The sequence below is a fragment of the Saccostrea echinata genome, unplaced genomic scaffold, assembly GCF_033153115.1.
Source record: "Saccostrea echinata isolate AGI-Se365-2 ecotype Australia unplaced genomic scaffold, CSIRO_AGI_Sech_v1 ptg000056l, whole genome shotgun sequence".
In the NCBI taxonomy this organism is placed as follows: Eukaryota; Metazoa; Mollusca; class Bivalvia; order Ostreida; family Ostreidae; genus Saccostrea; species Saccostrea echinata.
In genome coordinates this window covers 17,161,687-17,182,054 of record NW_026889805.1, presented here as the reverse complement: position 1 = coordinate 17,182,054, position 20,368 = coordinate 17,161,687, and the positions used below count along the sequence as shown (strand labels likewise).

Sequence of the window (20,368 nt, the reverse complement as noted above, 5' to 3'; positions counted from 1 at the left end):
AACGCTATAATGGTCTCAACTTTGGTTGATGTGTAGAAAGTCTCTCTTGTCTTAGATGTTTGCTTAATTAGATAGGTAGGCTCTCTGAACCAACGGCTCAATGATAAACATTAGGTGTGGAGTGATGAACATGTTTGCTAAGTTAGGAATCTTTGGAGAAGCTGGAATGACAGATTCACAGAAATTTTAAAAACATTTAGTCTGAAATTTATTGATAATTAGACATTACGTATTTATGATTTTATAAGATTGACTAAACTTTTAATTAATACAGTATGTTGGATATGAAGTAAAATTATGCATCAAAATAATTCAAGTTCAAATTACTGAAAACTATTATATTGAGATTGTGAAGATAACTGAAGGACATCTACTTCTATACCAATTTAAAATATATATATATATATATATATATATATATATATATATATATATATATATATATATATATATATATATATATATATATATATATATATATATATATATTTAAATTTCTTTTTTCAGAATGGAAGAATAGAATCAGGAAAATATATGAGTCACAGTCAACAGGTATATCTTGAAATGATTACAATTTTATGAATATTGTTTAAATCAGTGTTTTGCATTTTTTTTTTTTTTAATAAAGCCTTGGATAAAAAAAAATTACCAGATGTTTTGAAAGGGGGCAGTATTGATTTCACAAACACCAAAATAAATCAGAAATGACTAGAATATAATTCAGTGGTTTTCAATGGTGGTATCACATGCTTGGATAGATGTGAAAATACAGTCCATTTTCTTGAATTTCAAGAAAAGGCTTATTGTTGTCATAGCAGGTGCTGCCCCTAAAAAATGCCCTTTCAGAGTAAAAGTGAAAGTCATTCTAGCATTTTCTCATCCTTTTGACAACTGAGATTGAATAAAAAATACAGGTATCAGTGGAAAAAAAGACATGGTATAAGCATTTGATGACTTTTTCTGATTTATGAAATCTTGGTCATAAAATTGAAAATTATCTATCCATCAGATTTTTTTTTTTTTTGGTATTTTGATCTCTTTAGAAAATCATAGAGGCATTCCAAGAAAAGTGAATAACATGGGTTAAGATTCAATTATCAAATTTAAAAAATTCAATTTTAGAGCTTTTAATATTTCAGTTTGTTTTGTTCTGTAACATATTTCTGGCACCAGTATCAGTGACTGGAACAAGATGAGAAGTTCAAATCCCATGTGCAATCCAACTTTAATTTAACACCATATTATGAGAGATAATGCCAACACAGACTAGTGCCTTATATCACACATTAAGTTTTTATGCAAAAACCCAATAGAAATTTGAAGACCTATAGCAAAGAGTTGATAGGGTAGAACTAAAAAAATGGATAATTGATATAAATCAACAGCTTCACAGGTAGAGATAAATAAATAATATTTGTCTGTAATTTTACAATATATATGATGAAGCTAAAAGGGATTAATTGTACCATTTTACTTTGAACTTTTTTTTTCAAAGGAAAAGGGTATAAATATATTACCAGGTAGAAGTGTGAATTTCATAACAAAAAAAAAAAAAAAAAAGGAAAGGGAAAGAAAAGTATTGTAAAATAAAAAAAATTAAAACACACACATGCACACACATTGAAATAATTTAAAAAAGGAATGTAACAAGCAATTGATTATGCACTAAATATAAATATTTATTTCCTCTTTAGAATCCCAAGTCACACACAGAGGAGAGTCCAAGTGAAACGTCAGGGGAGACAATCCCATCAGATAGCGGGCACGGGGGATCTGAGGAAGACTTCACTAGTCATAACCACAATAACAATATTGGTTAGTGTCCTTTCCTTATTCTCTTATCTTAGCAGAAAAAAATATTTTAATTGAAAAAAAGTATATAAGTAATGAGTCCTTGTTAAATGTGAAAAAGTAGTGAGATGGAAAAATTCAACATATTCATCTAGACTTGTATACGTGTAAACTTTTGAAAAATTATGCAAGACTTGAAATTTCTCATAAATTAATTACATTTTTTTGATAAACTTATAAAAAATTTGGAAATTGATAGACAAAAATCTCTTAAAATTTTCTAGAGAAATTTTGGAAATAATTCAAGAATTAAATATTTACTAATTTTCTTTACAGATAAAAGACTTCCCCTACAACCAACTTTCTTGAAAAATGGAGTCTTTGTGATGCAAGAGGCCCATAGCAATCAGACAAATACTCTCCCAAATGAGAGACGCTTAAATTCAGTGTCATCCAACATGCCAGTGTCTAAATACATGGATGACAGTTTATTAACTTCTAGTATTAATTCACTTTGGTCAGATAATAACCACACAATTAACAGACAAAATAGTAACAATGTGCAAAAGTTACCCACAATTCCTGCTTGGACGGGATATCATACGAGTGATAGAATGAACGACAGTTTATTATTTTATTCCAAAGACACAACACTGGGAAGTCATAGTGCACACAGCCGTGATGACGATGAATGTACAACAACCAGTGGAAGTTACACAATTAACGATGATATTGATGATAGTTTTGATAACAGGCCAAGAGATATGTTTGTTTAGTGCGTTTGCATTGAATATCAAAATTTATGTATCACTAACTTTATTTATAATTGTGTAACCAAAGATTTTTTTTCATTATGATGAACAAGTTATACTAATGAAACAAAAGTGCTCATAACTTAATGTGGACAATACACATGAACAGTTATAGAGAGAAATAAAAAAGACTGCGAGACCCATCCAGTGGATTGTGGTGACGATTTCCTGACCAGGGTTAAGTCACACCATTCTGTAGAACCTCCGTGAGACTTGGACATTGCCAAAAGTGGTGAGTTTATTATACTGTATTCACCGTGAATTTTGCATTGTACAATTAGACTACATCAAACATTAATATTTTTGTTGACAAATCTTTTGTTCTGTTTCAGGCTGGAGAAGTATAGTGGTTCTATTACAAACACAGGGTCTGCCACAAGAAATAATTACCAGACATCTAATATGCCAGTATTAAACATTGTTAAAAATAAGAAAAAAATGCATAAGTTAGTGAAAATAAAAATTGTGTTCATTATATATCAATTTGTATATATAACGGAATGAAAAATAACCCCAGTAATGAACTTGTATGTCAGATCTCATAAACTTTGTATAGCAAATGTGTCCTATTGCAATATTCTTAACTTCAGCAATATAATTTGTTCGTGCTGACTGAACCTCGACTTGATCTCTCCTTGTTTTTGTTCCTAATAGAGATGAGAGCCGAGCTTGTGAAATCCTGTTATGTATTTTATTTAAAACGTATGCATAATGTTAATAGTAATGGCAGCGTTTGAATGTTATTAAAATGATCAAAATAATAAAATGAATAGAACGGAGAAATTATTACTGTGTTGGATTTATACTATACCACTACAACTATAATTAACTGGAAAAAGGACGCACACATTTATGTGAATTTTTCAAAAGATATTGACCAAAATTTAGCTCTTAATTTTGAGGTGGAAAATATATTTTGATTTTTTTTTAATTTTCGAGAAGCTGCGAGAGATTGAAAGTTTAATTGATTGGCAAATTTACGAGCAGAGAATATTCGCAAAATTAATGTACACACATTAATGTTCGCAATATCTAGTGTTTAGCAGAAAATAAAAAGTATATAGTTGTATGTAAAAAGAATCTTGAACAAAGTTAGAATTATATGTTTGTTGTAGGTAACCCAGTTTATTACATTTTCAACAGTGAAATATTGTGATTTATTTATTGAATAAAAGTGATGATATTCTGTCACAGTGTGAAAGGATACCAAAGTGATATTCTGTTGTTGTGTGAAAGGATATCAACGTAAGTAAAACTAATTTCTGTCCGTCATAGATAGAGACAGAAACTAAACCATCTTGATAGAGACTAAAACTGCCATTTTTTTCGCAAAGTTGTTGCTAAAATCCATGTTGAAATGTTTTAAATCTCACAATTGCTAAGCTATGACGTCTAAACCGCTCAACTATGACGTCTCAGCCTATGACATGTGGTAAGAAAAACAGAGACAAAGGGATATCAAAGAAAATGTAATAAACAGAAAATTAAATGTTTTGTAGTTGGATATGGACTTTATTTTACTCGTGAAATAAATTCCATATCCAACTACAAAACATTGAACATGTTGAAGTTCCTCTTTATAATTTGTAAGAGATGAATAAAAAAAAAAGAAAGAAGAAGAAAACACACACACCACCTCCCCATTTCAAGGTTTTTCTTTTTAAGGACCCTTTTTTGCACTACACTATAGAGTTACAATTCATCCTTTGTGCAGTTACGTCAGAGCTATTAAAATGAAATAAATTGGAATCTACGTTATATTACTCAATTTGTAAATAATTTAAAGAAATCTTAGCATTTTGTCAGGCCAAGATCAATTGAACACTTTATTTGCATGTACTGTATTTTCCCCACATAAATAAGCAACAATGATTTCTGTTGATCAGTAGTTTTTTGTCTGAGAGCATTTTTCCTGGGCGTAAATAGCTAGTACCCTGTATTGAAAATTAAATAAGTAAACTAAGTATTTCACCTTTATACAATACAATTTTCTCAATGTCCAGGCTCCGAAACCATAAACTGAGATCAGACTACTTAAAGTCAAAATTTCAATTCTGTGTAACTTTTGAAATGATCAAGAAAATCAAACCAATTTTTCATTGAGTGTTTGTTTCTGAATATTTGACAAACTTGCAACTTTTCAGACATGTATTAAGACTGTTCTCGGTTTATGGTCTTGAGGTCAGCAGATAACATCTTCCATTAGTACAGGAAGTCCTTCAGAAAAAAAAATTAATCGGATAAACTATTGTGCTCTTTCATCCCAAGTTGAGGTACGATATCCAGAATTCTCAGTCTGGTGTCTACAACTACTGTATCTACTCCGCCATTTGAGTCCATATGTGACAGTTATCGGGTATTATCCATCCTCACAACGTCAGGGGTCCAGAGTCGACACGACTATGGAACGCCAAATTAACATATATTCAAATATTTGTACCTATCTTCAAATAATTGTACCTATCTTCAAATCAATTGTACCTATCTTCAAATGAATTGTACCTATCTTTAAATCAATTGTACCTATCTTCAAATGAATTAGAGATAGGTATAATTCAATTATACCTTTCTTTAATTCATTTGAAATTTGAAGATAGGTACAAATGCAATGAATTGAAGATAGGTATAATTGATTTAAAGATAGGTACCATTGAATTGAACCTATCTTTAATTACTAAGATATTGGTAATAATAACTACTCCCTTCATTATACGTCATTTCCGTTACGTCTACCGATCTCCGACACTTCCGGGGTACTCGGGTATACGAAATATATGGAGATAACGAACAGTATTCAAGCTCAAAAGTCCATTAAACAATACAAAATAGGAGCAGAGCAAACACGGACCTCTAAACATCAGAGGTGGGATCAGGTGCCATGGAGGAGTGAGCATCCCCTGCCGACCGGTCACACCCGCCGTGTGCTCCTTGTCATGTATATATTTTTTCGCTCACTTATTGACATACATGTGTATTTTAATAAGTATATAATGCTTTTTGCACATTTTAACATACCTTTATTTCTCCTTTCAATCCTCGTTGTCGTGGCTCTGTATGTTTCCCTCCATGTTCAATATTGTCTCCTAGGGAGCGTTCATTATTTTCAAGAACACAAAACGAATTGAACCTAGGTATAATTGAATTGTACCTATCTTCAAATCCTTTGTGGATATGTTCTAATTGTACCTATCTTCAAATCAATTGTACCTATCTTCAAATGAATTGTACCTATCTTTAAATCAATTATACCTATCTTCAAATGAATTAGAGATAGGTATAATTCAATTGAACCTATCTTTAATTGAATTGAAGATAGGTGTAATTCCATTAAAGATAGGTATAATTTATTTGTACCTAGGTATAACTATTTAGAGATAGGTATAATTATTTACACCTATCTTCAATTCAATTGTACCTATCTTTAATTCAATTGTACCTATCTTTAATTCATTTGAAGATAGGTACAATTATTTGAAGATAGGTACATGTACAATTATTTGAAGATAGGTACAAATATTTGAATATATGTTAATTTGGCGTTCCATACACGACGTCAAACGGCAACGCGTTGACTCTGGACCCCTGACGTTGTAAGGATGGTTATTACATGGCCGTGCCCCCCCCCCCCCCTCAATAATTTGCCGATATATAGAATACTATGGAAAACATAGTTACTATATGCTTGTGCCCCCTCAATAATAACGTCTAATAAGCTTCTTTTTTTTTTTTTGCTTGTCAAGGAATTTGGGTAGTGGATGGTGCCCCCCAACTGAAAATGTACGGTTGTACCCCCTCAAAGTGAAATTGCTTCCTACGGGCCTATATTATCATAATGAAATGACGTAAACGATAGGAATGGGGGGGGGGGGTAAATGAACTGCATTTAAAAAGTCAATTTATAAATAGTTGTATCAACATTTATGTTGTCAAATATGACTTTGTATTGAACTTGCATATAATTTTTTTTTATTGCATGATCTTCATTATTAAGATACTGCATGCTGCTTCCATTAAAAAAAAATCAGATATCAACATTATAAAATTTTGTTCCGAGATTTTACTTTACAAACATTGAAGATAAAATAGCAGCACTTATATAACCATTGTTATGCCCTTAATTAAGGTGATTCTATACTCACACTTTTATGGGTTCAAGGTTGAAAAAAACTGCATTAATTTCCACAGAATATAGTTTAAAATAATTTATAATCATGAAAAATTATAGGTTGCCACTTTTTTGTCAAACACAGATTTAAAAAAACCTCATTTGTGGTAAATAACATCAGAATCACTGTAAATCTTTTTTTAAAAAAAGAATAAATAATCAATTTAACGCTCCCAGTGATTCTCTTTTACAAATAAATGGCTTGGACAAAACTTTGCTATTTTTTCCAGTGACCTTGAAGTCTTGACTTGCTGGAATGGCGTTGGGTCAAGACCATGACACACCCTCGGATCATTAGGAAATATTATTTTTTATTTCTTTTATCAAATAATATTTTTTATACACCTATTTTAGAAAAATCCTTCCAAAGGATATATGTTACTGGGCACTAACTTAAATTAATGAAAGATTTTGCAAGAAGGCATGACATCATACATGTATGAGTGAATATTACATGTACCTTAAATAAAACAATGTTATGTTCACCCGATAATTAGTACACGGTTTCCTCTGGCCGTGCTCATCTACCTTGAAAAATTGTTTCCAATATTACGCCGTACAATATAAATCTATACTGAAAAAAGTCTAACATTTTCAATACGGTCACAACCAACAACAACAAAAAACAAGGTGTGTTTGTGAAACACTGATGCCCCCGTATGGCTACTTATCGCAAAGGTTAAACTTTCTCAAATGCAAATCAAATATGTTGGTACCCAAAGGTCTTATCTAGAGAAATGTACCTGTGAAATATGAGAGCCCTAGCAGCAACCATTGAATATATATGGAAAAGGTTAAAGTTTTTTTTAAGAAGTATGTCAAACATCAAGGTCAAGGACAAATGGTCAAAATTAATGGTGCCCAAGGAAAGACCTTCTCCCAAGAAATACACAGATGAAATATTAAAGCCGAAGCACCAATCGTTCAAAAGGTATGACCAAGGTTAAATTTTTTCAAAAGGTCAAACTCCAAGGTCAAAAGGTCAAAGTTGTTGAAATCCAAAGAAAGGGCTTCTCACAAGGATACATGTAACATATGTAAAGTATAAAAGCCCTAGCACAAAACGTTCAAAAGTTATCTTCAAGGTTAAAGTTTTCCAAAAGTAGGCCAAACTCCAAAGTCAAAAGACCAAAGTTGTTGGTATCCAAAGGAAGGTATTGTCACAAGGATTACATATGTGAATTATGAAAGCCCTAGCACCAATCGTTCAAAAGTTATGGCAAGGTTATAGTTTTCCAAAAGTAGGTCACACTCCAAGGTCAAGGTAAAAGGGTCAAAGTTGTTGGTATCCAAAGGAAGTTCTTGTCACATGGATTAGACCTGTGAAGCATGAAAGCCCTAGCACCAACAATTCAAAAGTTATGGCCAAGGTTAAAGTTTTACAAAAGTAGGCAAAAACTCCTAGGTCAAGGTCAAAAGGTCAAAGTTGTTGATATCTAAAGGAAGGTCTTGTCACAAGGATTACACATGTGAAGTATGAACGCCTTAGCATCAATTGTTCAAAAGTTATGGCCAAGGTTATAGTTTGGTAAAATTTTGCAAAACTCGGTCAAACTCCAAGGTCAAAAGGTCAAATTTAATGGTACCCAAAGAAAGGTCTTGTCACAAGGAATACATATGTGAAATATGAAAGCCATAGCTCCAACCAATCAAAAGGTATGGATAAGGTTAAAGTTTTTGCGTACAAACAGACAGACAGACAGACAGACGGACGGACAGGGCAAAAACTATTTACCCCCGAATCTTCGATACGGGGGCATAAAAAATAAGATATTGGACCTGTTGATGAGATGTTGGACCGCTTACGTCACACTGTAGGCAGGATCAGCTAAATCTTATATGCATTCGTTAGTGTACGACAGTTTGACCAAGATTAAACTGCAGTGCAGGTAAATAAAATTTACATCATGGAAGCCACCACAAGGTTACCCCCCCCCCCCCCAAAAAAAGCTAAACTATGTGCCTTCGGCATAACGATTTTGGTTCTTCCGTCCAATTAAAATCATTGTTGCCCTCGAACCCAGTCAATAAATGTACACTGTATTGAAATTGATCTTTATACAATGAAAAAGAAAAAGAAATTTTTTTCCCGAAAAATAATTTCCAGACAGTCAGATCAATGTGAATGTAATAATGTTGACGTGAAGGAAGCAAAATACCCGACTAAGCCTTAATCTTGTGAAATATGAGCCAAATGAAAAATTATTTCCGAATAATTGGGATAAAACTAGGGTAAACAGGGATCGTTAACGAAAGCGTGATAACTCGAGCTGCATTTAAGCGTATCACTGGGGTGCCATAAATTGTTCTTTCGATATAACAATCTCGCTCAATACTCTTCAAATCAAAGACCTAAATCTTTTGGTCTATGTTAAGAATAAACAAATAAATAAATGATTAAATAACAAGCAATTTTTTTTATATAGAATATTTATTGCTTCACAATGTTATCAATTTTAATTTAAATCATTAAACACACAAGAAAAGGTCAAATGACATGATTATTGTCTTACTCTTCCAAATAAGTTTTCCATTTACCCGGTGCAAAAAAAAATAATGAAAGAGCGTGTGATATTACAAAATAATTACGAGTATTTTATTCAAATAAATTTTTAGTAATTTAAGAATCATTATGTAATAAATATGTACAGTGTATATAGATTTTTCGATAAATATATGAAAACTCAGTGCCATAAACACTATCTAATCCATATCCGAACAAAAAAAGGACAACAAAAAACCTCAGGTAAAATCCTGTCAGAGTGAATGCAACTAGACACCTCATTCAATATCCAAATGAAAAAAAAAACTCAGTGAATACCCAATCAGAACGAAGGCAACAACAAACCTCGGTCAATATCTAGCCAGAAAGAAGGCAACAGCAAACCTCAGTCAATAAACAATCAGAACGAAGGCAACAACAAACCTCGGTCAATATCTAGTCAGAAAGAAGGCAACAGCAAACCTCAGTCAATAAACAATCAGAACGAAGACAACAACAAACCTCGGTCAATATCTAGTCCGAAGGAAGGCAACAACAAACCTCGGTCAATATCTAGTCAGAAAGAAGGCAACAGCAAACCTCAGTCAATAAACAATCAGAACGAAGGCAACAACAAACCTCGGTCAATATCTAGTCCGAAGGAAGGCAACAACAAACCTCAGTCACTATCTAGTCAGAAGGAAGGCAACAACAAACCTCGGTCAATATCTAGTCAGAAGGAAGGCAACAACAAACTTCAGTCAATATCTAGTCAGAAGGAAGACAACAACAAACCTCGGTCAATATCTAGTCAGAAGGAAGGCAACAACAAACAATCAGAATGAACGCAAAACTCCGAAAATGAAGGTAACAACAAACCGCAGTCTATGCTTAATAAGAATAAAGGCAATAAAAACCTCAACCTCAGCCTCAACGCAATCAGAGTGAAGACTACGGCAAACCTCAGCCAATAACTATTTAGATTGAGGGCATCAATAAACCTCAGCCAATATCCAAACAGAATGCAGGCAACAATAAACTTCAGCCAATACCCAATCAGAATGAAGTTAAAAATAAACCTAGGCAAAACCCAATCAGAATAAAGGCAACACAATTTTCTGCTTATACTTAATCAGAATGAAGGCAAAAAAATCTTCAGTTTATACCCAGTCAGAATGAAGGCAACAACAAACCTCAGTCAACGCCTAATAAGAATGAAGGCAACAAATAATACCCAAAACAGAATAAACGTAACAACAAGCCTCAGTCAATACTCAGAATAAAGACAACAATAGCATTATTAATCTCCACCAGAAAGAAGGCAACAACAAATCTCAGTCAATACCCAATCAGAACGAAAGCATTTATAAACCTAGGTCAATACCTAATCAAAATAAATGCAACAACAAACCGCATTCAATACCCAACCAGACGAAGGCAATACAAACCACAAGTCAATACCCAACCAGAACGAAGGCAATACAAACCTCGGTCAATACCCAATCAGAATGAAGGCAATACAAACCTCGGTCGATACCTAATCAAAATAAATGCAACAACAAACCACAATCAATACCCAACCAGAACGAAGGCAATACAAACCTCGGTCAATACCCAACCAGAACGAAGGCAACAACAAACCTCAGTCAATACCCAATCAGAACGAAGGCAACAAAAAATATCAGTCAATACTCAATCAGAATGGCAGGAACAACCTCTGTCAGTGAATATCCGATCAAAATGAAGACAACAACAAACCTCAGTCAATACACAATCAGAATGAAGACAACAATACCCAAATTAAAGGTAACGACAAAGTCTATGCTTAATCAGAATAAAGGCAATGAAATCTTCAATCCCAACCAGAACAAAGGCAACACAATCCCCAGCCTATACCCAATCAGAATGAAGCTAACAACCCCAAGTCAATACCCAATCAGAATAAAGGCAACACAAATCTCTGCCAATACCCAGGTATAGACTTTATTTATAACAATTTTTTGAATCGTTATAACGATTTCAACAAATTTGTTATAACAGATTCGACAATTCCTTATATCGAATTCAAAAATATTTTTGATAGGCTTCCCTAGGCTTCCATTATCAAAGAAGATGGACGAACATGGCAAGCGAAATGCTTATGATGCGACAAATATTACGGTGAAATTTTAAATCTCAATTATAACAAAATTTTCTTTTGATATTTCATCTAACATTTAAGTATACTTTATATGTAAAGTCTCCACAATTTGCCAAAATATCACAAAGATTGAAATAACTTTTCTATGAAATAGCATACGCACACCAAAGTGGGAAAAAAGAATCATTTTCTCATATTATAACACAATTTTTCCATATGACTGGGTCTTCGCTCTTTTTTTTTCTTTTGAAAGTTTATCCTCAAAGTATGCGTAATAATATACTTTTTTTTTTGGTTAACAAAAACATGGAGCAAAGACCCACTCTACCTTAAAAATACATTTTTATGACACAACATTCGTATATTTCCGAGAAATACTTGGTCCATTTAGTTAAGAGTCATATCACAAACATTATTTAAATGCCATGGTTTGTCAAGTATAAGTAGTTGTCGGCATTTTAGTATCAAATTAAAAGAACATAATACTCGGGACTTTTATAAAGCCAGGGGGTTCGAACCCCAAGAATATTATATTATACCATATTATTTTTTTAATAATAGAATAATTTTTGCCGAGAAAATTTTCCGCAGAAAAGTTTTGTTTGTCATAATTTCATAAATTTCGATCGTAAGAACTTAAATTAATACTAAATTCACAAATTGAATATGATTTTTATATAGGCATTCTGCACTTCTGAAGAAAAAAAAACATCATAACAAATTATACTAATTTATTTAGTAAATTATTATCCTTCGTCAGAGCTGGAAGATATTTAATGAAGAGATCACGTTGTAAATTTTTTTTTTATTAAAACTTGATTTTATAAAATATATTTGAGCTAACTATGATCAAACTGAAGAAATGTCAAGCTCTAGCACCTTTACCGCCGAAATATGGCTGAAATACATCATGTCTCTGCTGCTGGGTTGTCGACGACTCGCGAGTTACCGAACTTCCCACAATATTCATGCTTTCACCATCACAATCATAGCCAAGTCATATCTTCCTAAAATGCGTACACCTACAAGAACTTGCAAAAACAAAAAGAAAATACATTTTAGTGAATGAAGCCATACCAAGTGACAATGATTAAAATCAAGATTATTTGATTTGAACCAAACTTACTGCGATGATGTCCAAAGGAAAAAAAAATCTCCCTCCTTTTTTGATGACCTATAAATTATAGGCTATAATATATATTTTTAAAACACTTCAAAGCGACATACTTATCTTAATAATAATTGTTTTGTAGGTAAGATAAAATCAATTTATTTATAATACATGTATAAGTGATATTCATTTGGTGTTTATTATAAACATTTCAAAGAACTACTGGGAAGATCACTGATCAATAGTCTCCGATCAGACTTTGATGTAAAAAGTGGACTAAGCCATCGCGTTTACTCCGAACTACGATGTAATGGTTTCTCTTCCCTTTTCATTTGATCGTGACTAAATTTATAATATTTCAAGTTTCATATTTTTTAACTAATTAATTAAATTAAATTTCTTTATTTATTTTAATTTATTTTTCATTTTGTTTGAAAAATATATATGGGCTCTCTCTCTTTCTCTCTCTCTCTCTCTCTATTATGTATATTGGGGGGCTACCCTCCTTTCAAAAACGATACAGTAACTACGTTCCTGCATTAAATCTTTCGAAAAAGCGAAAAATACATTTTCAGATAACCAGCTTAAAATTACTTTTATGTCGGATAAAGTGCGATGTCATCAATAGGCAGTTTGTCATTTTGCCAAACTCGTGATAGTTGCATAATAGAGACTGGAATGGCCATCGATCCTCATGTGTTTTGTTTATGTTTTTATGACTTTTAAAAAATAGGTTTAACATGGTAAATTTTATCACAGGTAGATCTTTTGGGGTTTTATAAACCTGTGCTAAATTACAAGAGAAACAACTTTTGAATGACGTTTAGTACTCGATTTAAAACTTTCTATCGTGGAACCTGATCAGAACTTAGTCAAGTGATATGTAATCTTTTATTTGAATAAAAAGTTATAAAAAAGATTTTAAAAAAAGCCGATGACGCAGTATAGTATACAACAAAAGTAAGTGTGGGTATTTTCTTCTTAAGGGTAGTCCTAACAACCTTTACTGTTTTCTACGCCATCTTCATGTTTTTTTTTATCCAGTCAACTGGTGTCAAGGTAATGAAAAGGACATAAAGTATGCTAAAAGTCATTTTCATAAACACATGCTTTCCTGCATATATTTAGACTAATATTAATATTATTTTTCATTCAATAGCTACATATTCCAGAATATGTCTTGACCTTAAACATAACAGAACACGCAATTTAAAATCATCTGTACCAATTTACAGAAATGGGGATCAGGGCAAAATCCAGATATACATAAGTAAAGCTATCATTACGTGGATATCGGTTTGGTTAAATTATTTGTACATCACATCGTAATTGTATAAACATACAAATATCATATCTTTTTCCTGCAAAATTAAGCTTTGTAATTCAATGAATGTGCGACAAAATTAAGCTTTGTAATTCAATGAATGTGCGACTTAACTATAAAAAAGTCATATAACTAACAGAGAGACAGACAAAGATCAAATGATCTTTTCTTGTGATTTTACCGTACTATCTGCAATATACAGAGAGAGAGAAAATTAATAGCATTTTACATCCCTAAAATTATTTTCTTCGATCAGTTGATATCAAAATTTGCATACGGGTTTCTCGAGACATGATGCACATCATGGCATACTAAATATGCTTTATTGAATAGAAAATATAACTGAGACATGCTTTCGTAAATCGACCCGGATAAAATCAAAGAAGGAAAAACTTTTCTTCTACCATACTTGAGGGTTTTTGAGGAATTGTCAATATTTATAATCGTTTTTACCTTTCAATGTTGCGTATTTTCTTTCCGGTGATCTAATTTAAAATGATTTTATCGCAGGCACTTGACGTACATATTTTTCTTTTTTAATAAGAAAAATATGATATATAACGTCAAGTGCATGTGGAATATATCGGAATATATCGCTTACCATTGTATTCATTGATAAATGTACTCGAGAACACTCCTTACTTATCTATTTAAAAGGTCAAGGCTCATATGTGCAGGGTGTGGTGGCGGTTATTTCCAATGACGTAAGCTGATGTCACCATGACAGCCTCACAATGTGTCAATGGGACCTATGTTAGCTAAATATAACACGTATAGATATAAATAAAGAGATTTGAAAGATTTTATTCAACGTGTTAAAGTGCCTGCGCACCTCAATTGTTATTGATGTCTTTAATTTCTCAAACACTAACAATAACGTTGTATTTATTCGATAAACATCAAGGTAGCCCCCTACAAATTATTAAAATCGGTGTATATTTCTTATATACAATATAAATAGTATAAAAGATATATATGTATACAATTGTATTCTAGGATTGTAAAATCAATCAATTTTTAATAACCGGTTACTCGCCAGCCTTTCCGATCGGGTGCTCGGGTACTTGGTCATTATTCAAGAAAAACAAGATGTGTTTGTGAAACACTGATGCCCCCGTATGGCAACTTATAGCAAAGGTTAAACTTTCTCAAGTGCAAATCAAATATGTTGGTACCCAAAGTAAGGTCTTGTCTCGAGGAATAAACCTGTGAAATATGAAAGCCCTAGCAGCAACTATTGAATAGATATGGTAAAGATTAAAGTTTTTTCAAAAGTATGTCAAACATCAAGGTCAAGATCAAATGGTCAAAATTGATGGTGCCCAAGGAAAGGCCTTCTCCCAAGAAATACACAGGTGAAATATGAAAGCCGAAGCACCAATCGTTCAAAAGTTATGGCAAAGTTCAAGTTTTCCAAAAGTAGGTCAAACTCCAAGGTCAAAGGATCAAAGTTGTTGGTATCCAAAGGAAGGTCTTGTCACCAGGATTACATATGTGAAGTATGAAAGCCCTAGCACCAACCGTTGAAGAGTTATGTCTAAGGTTAAAGTTTTCCAAAAGTAGATCAAAATCCAAGGTCAAAAGGTCAAAGTTGTTGGTATCCACAGGAAGGTCTTGTTACAAGGATCGCACATATGAAGTATGAAAGCCCTAGCACCAATTGTTCAAAAGTTATGGCCAAGGTTAAAGTTTGGAAAAATTTTGCAAAACTGGGTAAAAATCCAAGGTCAAGGTCAAAAGGTCAAATATGGTGGTACCTAAAGAAAGGTCTTGTCACAAGGAATACACATGTGAAATATGAAAGCCATAACTCCAACCAATCAAACGTTATGGGCAAGGTTAAAGTTTTTGCAGACAAACAGACAGACGGACGGACAAGGCAAAAACTATATACCCCCGAATCTTCGATACGGGGACATAAAAATCAAAATATAAATCTTCACTAACGTATATTGAACTATTTGATTAAACGTAATACCAGACACAGAGTGAAAAGAAAACTTTAATATATATATATATATATATATATATATATATATATATATATATATATAGTGTGAAGTTCATCATTGATTGTATTGCATATTTAATTTTCATATAATATAGTTTTTATTGAGGCTTTGTGAACTATTAAAATAGGTGTATTACTATGAAGGAAGCAGGCAAAAACATTTATTTTAAAAAGAAAAAATAATTATATGCTGGTTGGCCTCCCACTTTTTGATGCAGTAAGGTCGAGCACTGGTAAATTCCAGGACTTGGACAGTTTAGAATTACGTTTTTCTTTTTCTTTTTTTCCCCCCCTTTTTTGGCTTGTCAAACTTTTTGGGGAATTTACCCCCCCCCCTTTTGAAACCGTTGCTACGGGCCTGTTATATTATATAATTAGACTATCTGCCCATAATCTAAATGTTGAAACTGTTAGAATTATGTTAATAAAATTAGGGGAAAAAAACAGATTATGTAAAATGTGCTCTTTGAATGTTATCGAAGACGAATTTCATTTTATTTTACAATGTTCTTTTTATCATGACCTTAGATCGAAGTATTTGAAAAAGTATTATTATAAGAAATCCAGTGTTTGGAAATTAATTCAACTTCTAAGTGTACAAAATATAAAGGAACTTTGTTGGAAAATATTTATATCAAGCTTCCACTAGAAGAATGAAACATTTGTAATTTTTTAGTGTTTTATTATTACAGATGCTCACTCTCATATTGTTATATTTTATAATATTTTATATATGCTTAGTTATTACTATATGTAATTTGATGTGTCGTATGACGCAAAGAAATAAAGAACTTCTAAGCTCTGCTGAAGGTTGCTCTCTGTTGTTTTCAGTCATTTAGGTCGTTGTTTTTGTTTGTCTTTTATGGTGGATTTGTCAATTTATAAGTCACTGACATGTGGTATTATTTAGAGACTATGTTTTAACATTGTTCTTAAACTTAATAAGTTAAAAAAAATCGCCGCTGTTTCACTAAGTAAGAAAAACATTTTGTGATAAGGACTTTCTATCGTGTGAATTTTTTAATTGCTGTACAAAATTTACACTTTGGTTGAATTTGTAGATGAAATACTTCTAATTGTATAATAATAATTTTAAACACAAGCTTCGTGATTCCTTAATTTTTGCTTGTCAAAAATGCATTTCACTTGCTCATTTTTTGTTTGTTTGTTGTTTTTGCAATCATTTAATGTAAAATAAGATCACAATGGTCAACATACAAAACAATTTTTAATTAAAACATAAGAATTAAACAATATTTTTCCAAACTTTATTTTTCAGAACAACAAGGTACTGCACTCATTGCTTTCTTGTTGCAATTTTTTCAACCTTAAAGTCCTCAAATGAGTTCGTGCGACCGATGAGCAAGAGATCAAATAGTAACAATGTTTGGCAAATCGTTTGTTTGCGTTTTTCATACTGCATTTTATGATCTATTCGCTCACCAATTCACTATGGACAGATAACACGTACAATGTTAGTATTGCAGCATACCGGAGCTCAGGCATTTGTTAAGCTGCAACCTCTATCAAGGAGGACTCAGTGATATACTGGAGTCGTATGATCAGCTCTCTAATTCAAGATTAACACCTTTCACTTGTAAGATAATCTTTTCCATGCAAGTCTATTTACTTGATTCTGTCTGCAAGGTCCTGACGATCAGTAGAGCACAGTGCTTCCCTGAGTCGCTGTTTTGTTGCTTGTTTACCTTTCAGTTCTCTCCATTTCTTTAATGTTTGGAAGGCAGATTCCTTGGGATCTCCTCGATTCTGCTCATTGATAATTTCAATGTCGTTGTCTCGTACACCAAGCATGCGTCCGACCCTACGATAGTTGTTGCTTGCGGCCAATTCTGGACAAAGATCTTGTAACTGGGCATCTGTCAACATCTCACTCTTCAACTCTGACTCTGAAACATAGAAATTGCAGTATGTGTATTGAAGATAAGCTTTTATACCTTACTTTTGATTGAAAAATTAAGTTTTACGACTCATACACAATTTCGGTATAATTTAAATAAATGTCTATATTACACCTTACAGAGCAGTATTCTAAGCCAGTACCCAATAATGGGGATTACCTTGAAGATGTTGAAGATGAGAATCTGCAGGTTTGAAAGAGTGTAGTCTATTTCCATCGCATTCCATGTCCTTCTCAACAGATGGAATTGTATCCAGTTCGTAGGTAAAATTGGATTCCAGATACGGAACAGAGTCAGTCTTTGACACTTGTCTTATAAAGTTTCTAAGCTCTTCAGAATGTTGTTCCCTGTTGTCCTCAGTCATCAAAGTCGTTGTTTCTATCGTTATTTCGTTGTCTTCACCCCTATAACATGGCGATAAATATTATCAATGTTTGAAAATAACAAATTCATAAACAATGTATACAGAATACAGTGTTATTCATTAATTCTGAAGAATGTTAAGAAGTTGTTGAAAATGACAACATACCCATTAGTTTTTGGTGTCACTTCTTCTAGCTTGTTAACGGCTCTGATTCCTTTTATAAATATACGGTACAAAAGTAAAGAAACGAATGACAATGATTCAAGCTTACTAATCACTAATTAATTTTGAATTTTTAAAAATAACACTCTTATGCTTACTCTTTCTTGCATTTCTCCTCATTACATAAAGCATCATAACAAAAAGGCCCACAATGAGAGTAAGAACAATCGTAGTCCAGAGAAAAACACTTCTGAAATTTACCAAATCTAAAACAACAAAAAAGTCCAGGGTTTTATAAATAAATCAACATGTTCTAAAAAAATAATTAAATAAAAATAAAGGATGGCTCTTGTAAAATTTGTATTTCCCAATATTATTTTTTATTTATATTTTATTATTTTATCTTATACTTAAAACTTTAAAATATGACATCCAGGCTTTAAGGGTTCTGTGACTACCCATCAGAAGAGCACCAACCTTTGGTAGCAGTAGACTGGTAGGGATCGCGCTCCTTTTGTTCCTTCTGTCTGGTATATGCCTTCTCATCTCGTCTAAAATTAATTTTTTTAAAAATAAGACTATTGGAGAAATGATACATTGTAACAATTTCTGATATTAGATTATAAGAAACAAAAATAGAATATAATTTCTGTAGCAAATGAAGTCGACTTACGAATACAGGTTGCTTTTGGAGGGTGGAGGAATCTCTCCACATTTAGCATTTACTATCAAAGTGCAGGGTCTGACTTCTACTTTTCCAATTGCTGTGCAGTTTTTACACAGTCTGCAGGGTCGATGATTGATATATTTACTAAATGTCACCCCGTTAACACATTTGATACATTTCTGACAAGATGTCGCACCATGTACAGGATCCATTTCCACTTCATTCTACGAACAAATGGGGAAAAGAAAAGGCTCTAAAACTTTACTAAAATAAATTTAGAAGTTTGCGATTCAAAACTTATAAATATATCAAATAATTATCATTTACAAATTTTACAACTGTTCCTTCGACAAGCGCTCGGCACTTAAAAATGAAAGTTGCGGGTCTTTCGGATAGGACCTTAAAAACCGCGGCCCCGTATCAAGGTACAGGCGTTGGCAGTTGGCACGATAAAGAACCCTCACTGCTCAATGGCCCTGAGTGCCGAGTAAAGGTCTAAATTTGAAGCCCTTCATCGGTATATATGGTGACGTCTCTATATGAGTGAAAAAGTCTCGAACGGGACGTAAAACAGCACACAATCAATCAATCAGTCTAATCTGCATGACCATCTAGCCGGACACCTGTCACACTTCTTACCTGACTCCCATCTAATCCGTATCCCCACCCAGCTGGACACCTGTCACACTTTTTACATCCCTTAAACTGCTCTATGTACTGCTCATGTTTTCTAGGTTTGCAGAATACATCTCTTTTTGTTTCACTTGGATGGATCGTAAACGCCAGGGTAAACAACATGCTTGTAATCCATTTCATTTTGCCTTATCGAGCATTTAAAATGGGAAATCCCCTGTATATTTACTGTCCCGTCTGGCACTCCTTCTGAAAATCAGTTGTTGATTCATTACATATCTTAAGAATGTTTTGATTATGAATGGACTTAGGGTTATAAATTAACACATATATTATAATTTCAAGTATTTTCATTCAAATACATATGAAACATTGCCTTAGTAAAGGGATGATAACCTTCCTTATGTAGAACAAAATACAAAATATATTTTTAAAATTCGTCCTGCAGATCGATTGTAATTTGTTGTATAAATTCAAAATTCTCTTACTTTCTGAGACATATGACGTCCATCCTCTTTCACAGTCAGCGAGGAACTAACCGATCAAAATCATATCCGCCCTGGATATATGCCAAAATTCCTCGTATACCCTGTAACGTCACACGACTCTGCACTGTCCCGCTATGGAAAAGATTACTTAGTGCATCCTTTGACACATTGTGTTGATTTAATCCTGGGATGTATTATAAATAGTGATACATGTGAAGAGTACTTGATTTTAAACGCTGTTTAGTTTAAGATCACATGATCTGACTCAGTCGTTATTAACATTTCTTCAAATTAGTATA

At 32.8% G+C, this 20,368-nt stretch overlaps 3 protein-coding genes across 4 annotated transcripts in view; 2 read left to right on the top strand and 1 right to left on the bottom strand.

Annotated features, from left to right (window-relative positions):
- LOC133173163 (protocadherin alpha-1-like) overlaps nt 1–3,389 on the top strand; it is a 42,521-nt gene extending 39,132 nt beyond the window's left edge. For both annotated transcript variants that reach the window (XM_061308107.1, XM_061308108.1), the window contains 4 exons: nt 508–552; nt 1,695–1,815; nt 2,128–2,835; nt 2,936–3,389. In XM_061308107.1, coding sequence (XP_061164091.1) covers nt 508–552; nt 1,695–1,815; nt 2,128–2,567 — 606 coding nt within the window. In that variant the 3' untranslated portion in view covers nt 2,568–2,835; nt 2,936–3,389. The remainder of the gene's footprint in view (nt 1–507; nt 553–1,694; nt 1,816–2,127; nt 2,836–2,935) is intronic.
- On the top strand, nt 3,104–10,095 carry LOC133173925 (variant surface antigen F-like). Its single transcript, XM_061308990.1, has 2 exons — nt 3,104–3,130; nt 9,598–10,095. The coding sequence occupies exons 1-2, from the start codon at nt 3,104–3,106 to the stop codon at nt 10,093–10,095; spliced, it is 525 nt and encodes a 174-aa protein (XP_061164974.1).
- A 6,995-nt stretch (nt 10,096–17,090) lies between these two features.
- LOC133173924 (uncharacterized) lies at nt 17,091–20,089 on the bottom strand. Its single transcript, XM_061308989.1, has 8 exons — nt 20,070–20,089; nt 19,588–19,830; nt 18,955–19,172; nt 18,759–18,832; nt 18,440–18,547; nt 18,285–18,333; nt 17,915–18,159; nt 17,091–17,782 (listed from the first exon to the last, which is right to left on the bottom strand). Exons 2-8 carry the CDS (start codon nt 19,762–19,764, stop codon nt 17,463–17,465), a joined length of 1,191 nt encoding a protein of 396 aa, XP_061164973.1. The 5' UTR covers nt 19,765–19,830; nt 20,070–20,089; the 3' UTR covers nt 17,091–17,462.
- Nucleotides 20,090–20,368: the final 279 nt, after the last annotated feature.

Coding starts and splice junctions, on each gene's coding strand:
- LOC133173925 (XM_061308990.1), top strand. CDS start 3,104: ATGAAAAATAACCCCAGTAATGAACTT. Junction 3,131..9,597: donor ATAACCCCAGTAATGAACTT/GTATGTCAGATC, acceptor ATACCCAATCAG/AACGAAGGCAACAACAAACC.
- LOC133173924 (XM_061308989.1), bottom strand. CDS start 19,764: ATGAAATGGATTACAAGCATGTTGTTTACCCTGGCGTTTACGATCCAT. Junction 18,548..18,758: donor CCAGTCTACTGCTACCAAAG/GTTGGTGCTCTT, acceptor TTGTTGTTTTAG/ATTTGGTAAATTTCAGAAGT. Junction 18,334..18,439: donor GAGGAGAAATGCAAGAAAGA/GTAAGCATAAGA, acceptor TATTTATAAAAG/GAATCAGAGCCGTTAACAAG.